General features: G+C 36.8%; 1 protein-coding gene across 4 annotated transcripts in view; it reads left to right on the top strand.

Annotated features, from left to right (window-relative positions):
- The first annotated feature begins 1,320 nt into the window (after positions 1-1,320).
- Positions 1,321-12,584, top strand: part of LOC126266681 (saccharopine dehydrogenase-like oxidoreductase) — a 130,222-nt gene continuing 118,958 nt past the window's right edge. The window contains exon 1 of one of the 4 annotated variants that reach the window (XM_049971105.1): positions 1,321-1,544. In XM_049971105.1, the coding sequence (XP_049827062.1) occupies positions 1,541-1,544 (4 nt within the window). In that variant the 5' untranslated portion in view covers positions 1,321-1,540. The remainder of the gene's footprint in view (positions 1,545-12,584) is intronic. The other 3 variants (XM_049971102.1, XM_049971103.1, XM_049971104.1) reach the window with 3 other exon arrangements.

The raw sequence follows: 12,584 nt of genomic DNA, 5'->3' as shown, positions 1-12,584 counted from the left end.
TAGCAAACGATGCTAATAGGTATACAGTAATGTTTGAACATAGAGTTGATGAAGATGCGAACAGGTTGCAGGCTTTGATAAATCGACGTTGCCAGCAGAAACATACTTTTAAAACTCAAGTTTAGTAGGTTTCTACTGATTGGGCTTGACAGATAGTATTACTTAAACATGTGCACATGGTCCTTTATTAGTGACAAACTTAATTATTTTTACAGAACTCGAGTAATTTGCAAGAATGAAGTTGATAGGTTCTCAGTTACATAGTAAGGAAAGGCAGAAATAGCTTCCAAAATTGCATTGCAATTGTGAATTGAGTATATTTCTTTACTTCTTCTGCTAGAACAGCTACCACCATATTTTATGGGTTCGTCCCTTATTTAGCCTAAATGTACCATTGTTCCTTCAAAATACATACAGGATACAAATTGACCCATTTTTCAATAACTGCCCCATGTATTTTGAAATAACGTAATTGTAATTTATGTGTAGCATAACTACATAAAGAGCAAATGTGGTCATACTCAAAGAATAAAGAAAATACACTCTTTGATTACACCAAACTGAATGAGGTCTATTATCTTCACATTCCTTACATCTCAAGGTAACTGCTGTAAGAATTTGCAGCTCATTACTGTGTTTGTGCTAGCTCTAGTTGCATTAATGTTAATGTAGAGAGAGAGTGTTCTCAGTTACAGTTTTCTGAATTGATGAAAAGAAGTTTAGTGTCGAAGGCAATAAGGAAATAGTTATAACTAACATTCATTTTCCAGATACGTCATCTGTTGATTTTTATAGAATTTCGTTTGGAGACATCAAACTCCTGGATGACATACATTCTCCTGCAAAATATAACAAAAAATATTTCACAGGAAGTACCCATAGTGAAACTTCCAGCCAGTTGAGTCTGAAAAATAAATAATCTACGTAAATAATAATTCTCCACCCTAGTTGTGACATATTGTTTCCGCATTTGAGAACAATAAAATATTTACTCAGATAGTAACGAAAGGTATTCTGATAGTTCTTTTGGTATATTTGTACGTTGCTCTATGTAGTTGTGGCGTAAACCAAGTACTTTAACACATATATGCTACATAGTTACAATTTTAACGAAAATTTCCGCAAAACGTCGATTCATTTCATCTTCTAATGTGGCTCCCATATTTATATTTTAGAACTCTGGTCTTCCTGTCTTATAAGGATATAGAGTGTATATATACTTTCGGTGGTCAATGACCGCTGTTAGTATCTCCCGAGGCGAAGATTGACCGAAGCACATAACAATGTAGAAGCACTGGAGAGGATTTGTTTTGCTCTATGATCCAAGATTTTGCTGTGTCAGCGTCATTGATCTCTGGTCACCGCGTAAATTTGAAACGCCCACTTGACCTTGTGTTTTTGTATTCGTTTGATAAACCGGTTTGATTAAAGTTCAGGTACGATGTCGGATAATGACAAGCAGGATCAGTAGTAAGCGAAAGTCAGCGGGTGCCAGGCGAACACATATTCCACCGAATTCCGGTGAAGCAAGCTTCATAAAATGTGTTTGTATTCGTATTTATACATTCATTTTTTCCTCAGAAGCCTATCGTAAAGCAGACGACGCGTGAAAATGTTTTATTACTAGTGATAGTAATATAACACATTGTTAAACCTGTGTTTATCAGTTTTTGACAGTTTCGTTGTTTTATTAAGTTATTAGATCGAAGGTCTTCATTCATTGTTAATTACATTAAATGCGTAACAGAAGTAAAGTACGTTAGCGCGTGGCTGTCAGTTTTTGTAAGGTTTGTTTGTTTGCGATGTTGGCAGCAACTTTAATTCAAAGTTGATTAATAGTCAATGAATTATTGATTTCAGTGAATTAGTCACTGACGTTGCAATGTTCGCAAAGCTTTCGAGAAGCGCCCTGTCTTATTCAAGAACACCCATGCCATGGTTGAATTGCAGATAAACTTTTAATTTCATTAGAATTTCTATATAAATATACGTCAGGCATATTTCAAACAGTCAATTCAAATGTTAGAGAATGGAGCCAAGGTTTCTATATTCTGTTCATCCGTCAGAATAAATCAATTTTGCTGTATGGCTAAACCAAGTTTAGTTCTAAACAACTGCAAGATGTCGTTCAGTTTGACAGCTAAGAATTTTCAAATTACTACTGGTACCCGTGGATGTGTGTGTGTCCACAAACCTAGACATGTTTTGCCGATAGTATTTTGAGAACCTACTCTAATATTCATTTTCAGGAATGAGCCACTCTACTTAATATTCTACGTTGCTAGAAAAATCTTCCCTGTTAAATCATGCAAAGGTAATCTGCAAATTGATGACAGATATTTGTTTCAGCTATGAGCAGAGCAGTGTGTATTTTCTATAAGTTAGATCCAGTATTAGTACTGTCTGTAATTATTAGGTTAGCGTCATCTCCTTTGGAAGACAAAACACACGCCCTTTTCAAGAAATTTCTTTGAGTGGCTAAGTGAAACATTCCTTTATTTTTGACATCACACTGTCATTAAGGCTCCACAGCTCCTGCACTACATCGATTTCGTGCAGAGGACTTGAACAAAGTGCATAGTTAGTTAGTACCACATTATTTTATGGAGGCACTTTGGAATGAATTTCTGGTGCAGGGGAGGGTGCTGACAGTGACTGATGCAGTAATACTCAAAACAGGAGATGATATATCTACCAATGTGCCCTATGGATACTCTGTGAAAAAATCCAAGAAGGGCTTCTTTCTGAATAGGTACTGATCCATACGGAGCTGATTGGACCAAATTGTATTCAATACAGCTTATGGAAGAAGAGCTCCATTGTGAATGCAATAAATTCGACATTAGAGCTACTCAAGAGTGTAATGTCTTGCTACACTGTGGAAGTGATGACTGATGTCCAGTGAGATATTGATCATTTGTGGTGGCCGCCTTTTTTTGCCAAGATCAGGGAGTTAAAGAAATCCAAGATACTATATTTGAGTGTGCTAGATTACTGCAAAAAACTGGAAGATATTATGGATAACTTAAGCAGTAGTATGAGGAAACATCATAGAGGGGTGCCTCCAGGAATCCATCTGTGAGCCTACCTTTGGGACACAGTGATGGACCCTCACCTCACTTAAATTAACGAAAGCAAGTCAAGAAGTTACTTGAGTTGTGGCACCTGCACATGACCTGCTAATCATTCTTATTTTATTTATTTATTCATCCATAGATCAATTGGCATAATACTATCAGATATGTCAGAAACAGTCAGAAATAATATATACATATAAAGTATTTACAAAACAGGACAGGATAAGGAGCAGAAAGTGCAGGAAATCAGTCATGGTCTAATTAAAGGAACCATCCCAGCATTCACCTTTGTGATAAGGGGAAACCGTGGAAAACACAAGACAGGATTGCCAGATGGGGAACAAATGCCAGTCCTCTAGAATGTGAGTCCAATACATTAAGACTGGAGCAGTCATTTTGCTCACTACGTGATTGGAAGGGGAATAACAAAATACGTTGTCTTGATTGTGAGTGCAACATGCATGATAAGTACATAAAAGGAAAAAAATGAAAATAATATTTCAAGGAATTTCAAAGCACAGTTGGAAAAAGAAACGTAATGAGGTTTTAGTCCCGGTGCAGAACTAGTGTAGGTGCAACAAGCCGCAAATGGGACTAAATAAAACAATTTACATATTCCTGAAGGGCAGATTGTCTAGACATTGAATTCAACCAGTAGACTGAACAAACTATCAGTCAAAATACTGCAGGTTTATGAATATCTTAGTCTCCATTTGGATGAGGATATGACTTTTAAAGACTGCATGAAACTGGTGTCCAAATGAGCAACAGAAATTGTGTGCAAGATTACTAGTACTGCTGCCACAATTCAGATCAGACATTTTTAGAAAATATAGTGATAGCTGTAATTTCATTTCCAGCCAATGTCTGGGTGCACAAACTGAGGTGAAGAGAGATGGTAAAAATCTTGAAAAGTATGCGGAGTGCATACAGGACACTAGAATTAGAGTTCCTCCTAGTAATCCTGGAAATAAATGCTGTGGATCTGCAGATTCAAAGGAGAGGGGCCACTTGTTTGGCTACCCTGGGGAAAAAGAGAAAAAGTGTGGACAATAACTACAGAACAGATGCAGTACTGATATGGCAGACAAAGAATGGCAACATTCATTGGTGACAAGGTGCATTTATGTTTGCAAAATTGAAAAGAATGGAGTAGCTGAAGCACTAAGTTCCCACAAAATGTCTTGTCCACCTCATCTCTGGTCATCAACACTGGTATCTATGCACCTTTAAGTGTAAAGATGATGACAGCTGTGCATGTGGTGACAGGGAAGGCCAAAGCCTTGCAGACAAACAAAAATTACGCGAAGCAAAATGTAGTGTGAGGGGGGCTATGCGAGAGGCGTTCAATGAATTCGAAAGTAAAGTTCTATGCACTGACTTGGCAGAAAATCCTAAGAAATTTTGGTCTTATGTCAAAGCGGTAGGTGGATTAAAACAAAATGTCCAGACACTCTGTGACCAAAATGGTACTGAAACATAGGATGACAGACTAAAGGCCGAAATACTAAATGTCTTCTTCCAAAGCTGTTTCACAGAGGAAGACTGCACTGTGCTTCCTTCTCTAGATTGTCGGACAGTTGACAAAATGGTAGATATCGAAATAGACGACAGAGGGATAGAGAAACAATTAAAATCGCTCAAAAGAGGAAAGGCTGCTGATCCTGATGGGATACCAGTTCGATTTTACACAGAGTACGCGAAGGAACTTGCCCCCCTTCTTGCAGCGGTGTACCGTAGGTCTCTAGAAGAGCGTAGCATTCCAAAGGATTGGAAAATGGCACAGGTCATCCCCGTTTTCAAGAAGGGACGTCGTACAGATGTGCAGAACTATAGACCTATATCTCTAACGTCGGTCAATTGTAGAATTTTGGAACACGTATTATGTTCGAGTATAATGTCTTTTCTGGAGACTAGAAATCTACCCTGTAGGAATCAGCATGGGTTTCGAAAAAGACAGTCGTGTGAAACCCAGCTCGCGCTATTCGTCCACGAGACTCCGAGGGCCTTAGACACGGGTTCCCAGGTAGATGCCGTGTTTCTTGACTTCTGCAAGGCGTTTGACAAAGTTCCCCACAGTTGTTTAATGAACAAAGTAAGAGCATACGGACTATCAGATCAATTGTGTGATTGGATTGAGGAGTTCCTAGATAACAGAACGCAGCATGTCATTCTCAATGGAGAGAAGTCTTCCGAAGTAAGAGTGATTTCAGGTGTGCCGCAGGGGAGTGTCCTAGGACCGTTGCTATTCACAATATACATAAATGACCTGATGGATGACATAGGAAGTTCACTGAGGCTTTTTGCGGATGATGCTGTGGTGTATCGAGAGGTTGCAACAATGGAAAATTGTACTGAAATGCAGGAGGATCTGCAGCGAATTGACGCATGGTGCACGGAATGGCAATTGAATCTCAATGTAGACAAGCGTAATGTGATGCGAATACATAGAAAGATAGGTCCCTTATCATTTAGCTACAAAATAGCAGGCCAGCAACTGGAAGCAGTTTATTCCATAAATTATCTGGGAGTACGCATTAGGAGTGATTTAAAATGGAATTATCATATAAAGTTGATCATTGGTAAAGCAGATGCCAGACTGAGATTCATTGGAAGAATCCTAAGGAAATGCAATCCGACAACAAAGGAAGTAGGTATGCTTGTTCGCCCACTGCTTGAATACTGCTCAGCAGTGTGGGATCCGCACCAGATAGGGTTGATAGAAGAGATAGAGAAGATCCAACGGAGAGCAGCGCACTTTGTTACAGGATCATTTAGTAATCACGAAAGCATTACGGAGATGATAGATAAACTCCAGTGGAAACTCTGCAGGAGAGAAGCTCAGTAGCTCGGTACGGGCTTTTGTTAAAGTTTCGAGAACATACCTACACCGAAGAGTCAAGCAGTATATTGCTCCCTCCTACGTATATGTCGCAAAGAGACCATGAGGATAAAATCAGAGAGATTAGAGCCCACACAGAAGCATACCGACAATCCTTCTTTCCACGTACAATACGAGACTGGAATAGAAGGGAGAACCGATAGAGGTACTCAGGGTAACCTCCGGCACACACCGTCAGGTGGCTTGCAGAGTATGGATGTAGATGTAGATGTAGAATTAGATTCAATGTTTCACTGGGTTGTTCTTTCTTCTTCCTACAGAGTACGTACATAGTGTCTAAATCCTCCTTTTATATGCACTTATGTAAAACAAATTTGCTCTGCTTCCTGATGTCATCCCTGAGATTTTGAGCTGTTACCTGCCTGTATGTTTTTAGGTGGGACATAATCATGATTCATATTACCAATATGAGGCCCATGCAGAATTGATATGATAGCTTCTTTCTAGTTTAATATTGTCAGCAATAATTCCAATTTTTATGGCTGTTATTGGCCTGAATAGCATCATAGTCCTGACAACAAAAGTTTGTAAATTTTTATCCAGATTATCTTTGCACAACAACTTTGACGCATATTGACTAGTAAAGGTACCATCTATGTACATTTTACAGCATAATTAGCTAAACCAATTAGGAGCTTTGCTTTCTGTTTTGGACAAAAAGTGGTAATGGTGTCACATGTCTATATGACATTTGCAAGCTTACTCCTGGTTTGTTCCAATTAAAGAATAAATGTCAATCTTTGGCTTTCTTCTTGTTATTAAATTCACAAAGAGAATGATGGCCTGATTGGTGTTTGTAAGCAGCACAGCTCTCAGTACAGCTTATAAGTTAAGGTAGTGCTACTTGTTTTCAGATACTTTCATTGTAGGAAAAGAAGGAAATGGTTTGGAGGGGTTGGAGAGGTTAGACATGTCATTCAGAACACAGGAAGAGGAAGCCAAATTATCTGAAACAGAAATGAGGCAAAGATATAAGTGTATGGCTCTCTTGATGTTGCCTTGTCATAATAAGTTTTCAAAAACATTAAATCATTTCAAGCAGTAACTATTTTGTAGCAACAGTTTTCTTGGTTGCTTGTGGCTCAAGATCTGTGGCCAACATTGGTCAGTGAAGTGCTGCACTGGGCAAGATGTTGGAACCTCAAAGTATTTGATTAGTCTGTTATACAAAGGATAGCTCACTGTTTTTGTAAGGGGCTGCCAAATGAAACAAGGCACACGGAAAAATTAAGTAAACTGTTTATTATTTAAAAAGTAACCACCATAACTGTTAATACAATGATACTGTGAGACAAGATAGTCAATGCCTTCATGGAAAAATGTTTTCAGTTGCCTACTGAACCATTATTGTACCAAGGCATGCACCTCTTCATCTGAAGCAAACTGGTGATCACAAATGTCTTTCTTCGGGCCTCCAATAATGTGGAAATTGCATGGGGAAAGGATGTGTAAGGACTTGCCCACATGTCGCCAAGGTTGTTTAGACTATGCTGCAGAAATTTTACTGGGAAGCCCTTACACATTCTCCATACAGTCACAATCTCTCCTCGCACAATTTCCATATTTTTGGAGCCCTGAAGGAAAACTTTCATGGCTGTTGATTTGCTTTCAATGAAGAAGCACAACCATTATTCAGTAGGCAACCACAAACATTTTTCCATGAAGGTGTTGACTGTCTTATCTCACAGTGGGATAAATGTATTAACAGCTTTGGTAATTAGTTTTGAAATAATATATAGTTTAATTACTTTTTTATCATCGGTCTCATTTTCATTTGACTACCCCTTATGCTATCAAAATTTTGTGCTTTTTAGAGGTCCATACAATTGAGAAGGTGAAGGCAGAAATGATATTTTCATGAGAGCAACAATTTTCTTATTGTGAACAATGTTACAGGTTCCCAAATTGTTGCCTAATGCTAGACAGAAACATAAAATTAAACTGTCTTGTACTTTTGTGACAGAAGTATGGTGTCTTAATTATTTGATTCATCATTAAGCTTGTTTTGTTGTTGTACTGTGATGATTGTCTTTGGCTGCCTGTATTTAGAGGATTAAGGACTGTTGATTCTTGGTTCAGATTAGACACACATTTCCTACTGATTCCTTCTCTTTGCTTATTTTATTTTTTGCTGTATGCAAGAGATAATTTTCCTGTTAAGACACTATTCTTGCCCATGTTATCTGAAAGTCAAACCTCTGAAGAGCAGCAATATAGGTGTTATGTAAGTCAAGTAAGGTTTAGAAATGACTGCTAATCAAATTTTTGCTGACATTAATAAATGCTTTAAAGCTAATTCATCCACTTTGAAAAGACCCACTATATGCATTTCAGAATATGTAAGATATTGCCTTCCAACATCTGTATGACATATGAAGAGATGCTGACTGAAGAGGTTGACAGTGTTAAATTTCTGGGATTACAACTCGATAATAAATTCAGTTAGGAAGGGTATACTACAGAAGGACTTGCCTATGTGTTACCAAGGTTGTTTCGACTATGCTGCAGAAATTTTTCGGGAAGTCCTTACTCATTCTCCATACAATCCCAATATCACACCGTCTTTACAATTTGCACTTCTATCACACCATGAATTATGTTATTAGTGACACAATCAAAAACATATCTGATTCTGTCAGAGACATGCCCACCACTACTTACATTCTGACCGAGCGAGGTGGCGCAGTGGTTAGCACACTGGACTCGCATTCGGGAGGACGACGATTCAATCCCATCTCCGGTCATCCTGATTTAAGTTTTTCGTGATTTCCCTAAATCGTTTCAGGCACATACTGGGATGGTTCCTTTGAAAGGGCACGGCCGATTTCCTTTCCAATCCTTGCCTAACCCGAGCTTGCGCTCCGTCTCTAATGACCTCGTTGTCGACGGGACGTTAAACACTAACAACCACCACTTACATTCTGTGGTATCAGCTACTTATATAAAAAGAGGCTGTGTTAGAAGAGGATGTCCCATTACAATATCCCCTTCACAGTGTGTTTACAATATTACTATAAAGTTTGCCAAACAGTGTACAAACAGATGCTCAGGATAGAATATAGATATACAGAAGTATCTGATACATAACATATTACAGAAAACATAAGAAAAATATCTACTATACAAGTCACAATCTATACATATATCAGGATATGGTATTCAGATTTTCAAAATCTCAAAACAGATGAGAAAAGTTTCAGAGCTTTAAAATGTAAAACAAGTGATTCAAATCGAAAAACTCACAACGGTGGGTACAGACAAGCAAAAACACCCTCAGTCATGACTAAGAATCAATGTAGTCACATAAACCTTAGTATTTAAGGATATGTTGACTCGTGAAAGAACAAAATAATGGAAAAATATTAGGCCCTAAGTTTACGATGCGGGGATTGACCGATGAATGTAGACCCCACTGAGTGCAAACTATAAAAAATCTTTGAGAGACAGTGAGTGTGAGTGTGTGTGTGTCGCGATGATCAAAGAATGGTGACGCAATGTAGTAGCTTGAGAACCAAAATCAGAGTACAAAAGCATATATATATATATATATATATATATATATATATATATTGTTATATTGTTTTTACTAGTAGATGTCTTCCATACATTTAAAGTTACATAATGCATTGGAAAGTCAATCCCCATTAAAAAAAAAAAAAAAAAAAAAAAAAAAAAAAAAAAAAAAAAAAAAAAAACCTGTCGCAGCACAGATCCAGTCAACAGATGCTCGAGTACATTACGTAGCACCCTGAAAGTTGACTGGTCAAGCAGGGTATAGCCATACAGCAGTGTGGGGAGAGCAGTGTGGGGAGTGGATCTGCCACATCTTTCAGTTTCCTCTTTAGAGTTCTTATCACATACTCCAACAGATAGGTAACTTCCAGTCTAGCAATCGCATCAAATTCTGAAACATTGTTTTGTGTACTAAATATGCTGTTCAGTACCTTCTTCACATCATATGAGATATGTTCCCCTCAGTAATTTTTCGAAGTCAATTATATGGGATTAATGTCAGATGAAATCATAAAGTGTTCACATATGAAACATTAATAAACAGAGTTAAATACAATGAAAAGAATGGACTAATAAGGTAATTCAGACAGATATGCTTAGATACTATTCCTAATCTTTACAGTACAAATTATGAACTTGTTCCATTTCAAAATTGGAAAAAGATCTGATTTAGTCTCATGGCAGATATGTATCAAATTCTAAATAAAAAATCTAACACAGCACACAATTATGTATTGTATCATAGATTTTAACTCAATAAGTAAGTAAGATAGATCTTTAAAAATCATATCATCTTACATTCTAAATTACAGGCAAACAAAACACAATTACATAATTTTATGGATCTGAAAATGGATTTACACTCAGTCAATGGATAAGATAGAACTCTGGAAATACATCATTTTACATACTACATTCATGGCAAACAAAACACAATTATATAGTCTTAAAAATCTACACACATAGTGAATATTTTCTTCTAGACTAGGTATGATTATGCATACACGTTCACAGGTCTTGTTCTTTATACTGTAAATGTTAACAGTACTTGACATTTTACATTCTTGCTTTGCTTACCTGTAACTCCTCTTATCTTTACATCTACAACGGGCATTTTCACAAAAAATTTACTATATTTAATCTTGTCTCTAAATTGTTCAAATGTAACACAAATTAGGTTGCCCGTATTAATAAAACAGTTCCCTTACCACTGATCAGTCTTAATCTTAATGTAAGGACATCCAAAATCTGAATTACCATCTATGTTATTGGACACTTCGTGTAAGAGATCAAATTCAGTTTCGTCAAATTCTACATCCACACTGTTTTTGCAGGGTTTTATCAACATCATTACTATCATATCATTACTTTGGTTACACATGTTGACAGGTAAAGATTTAACACAATGAATGAATACCATAGTGTAACTAACATCTCTTATTATGGAAGGAACACAAAATATATTACTGTTAAAATTACTTTTCCTACTAAACCCTTCTTTCACTTCATTCCACTAATTTGGGTACAAATTTTCACTAACCACAGCTAACATATTCCAGAATGCACATTTACATATGTTGTCATCAACCTGGTCCCAAACAAACTTCAAAAAGTTTTCACCTTTATTCTGTAGGCATACAGACAACTCACCTTTACTGTTTGGATCATTATTCTGCACGATGATGATTACCACCTACATTTATTTGCAATAAACTACCAGTCTCAGACATACCGACCTCAGCTCTCATTCACATCTACATAAAAAATACCACCTAATTCAGATCCAATACAGTCATCACCTGTTTTGCACACATCAAAAACACTGTTTTCTGATCAAGAGAAGAAATCATTAGTACACACTACATCAAAATTCTCATTACTCTCAGATTCTGGTTTGTGATTAGTATCTACATCACTATGATTACATAGTATTCCAAAACTTTTGATCAAAACATAGATGAGAAATCTGATGTTCTTTCTGTTCAACGTCAGATACCTGTGCTACATTATTAATACTCTTATTATTGTCTAATTGTAAGTGTAATTTGGGGGTCCTGTATTCATTGTGTTTATTAACTCCGAAACTGTGGACCTTCACTGAGACTGCCATTTCCTGAATAGTTACATCTATGATTGATTTTCCTGTTAAATTTCCCATAGTTATCCCCATTGTTCCTATTCTGCTGATGTTCAAAATTTCTACCCCTGTTACCATTTTGTCCCTCATAAAAATTACCATTATCTTTGTTTCTGTTGTTATTACCATTGCGATCTCTATCATTTTGATTATCACGGTACATGCTTCTTTCTGCTGCCCTATCCAGGCTGTCAACATATTGTAACAATTGTTAAAGGCAATCATCAGGTCTGTATACTAAATCCCACTCCAGTCTCTCTGGCAATCTGCTATTGAGTGCACCAGTCAGTCATTTCATCAAATGGTTTGTCAAGGTGTGTTAATTTTCTTAAGATGATTCTTACAAAACAATTTTAGGGTACCATCTCTATTCCTCTAATTTGGACCATTCAGAAATTCACTTTTACTTCTCCCTTGTTCAGCTTCTGACCAAAATGTATTTAAAAAACTTTTTTCAAAAGTTTGGTATGTCTACCACTGACTTAAATTTATATGTACCCAAGACAGAGCCTCGCCTTCAAGACATATTTTAACAGATTTAAACTTTTGGTCATCAATCATGCCTGAGACACAATTATCTCTACAGTAGTGAGGAAAATCCACTGGATGTAAATTGATGATGGAAAACTTTTGATAAGAGTGTTGAACCATGCAATACCATTGTTTACATTAGTAAGCAAACTGTTTTAAACATTTAAAATTTGTCAATCTAAACTACTAAAGTTCTGTTCCATTTTTTCTGCTACGGCTTTCAGTTTATCTCTGACATCATCAACATTCATCATTTGTTGTGCAGATTAGGCCACAAACTCATTTTCCAAAACAAATTTTTTTTTCTAACTAATTGACTTTTTCATTCACATTTTTAATCCATTTGACAACTCATTTTCTTAGCTCCAGAAGCTGATTACTAAGTTGGTCTATTTGATATTGTACCCTGTCCATTTTATCATTG

The sequence above is a fragment of the Schistocerca gregaria genome, chromosome 4 (assembly GCF_023897955.1).
Source record: "Schistocerca gregaria isolate iqSchGreg1 chromosome 4, iqSchGreg1.2, whole genome shotgun sequence".
NCBI classification, from domain to species: Eukaryota; Metazoa; Arthropoda; class Insecta; order Orthoptera; family Acrididae; genus Schistocerca; species Schistocerca gregaria.
This window is presented reverse-complemented; position numbering and strand designations above follow the sequence as displayed.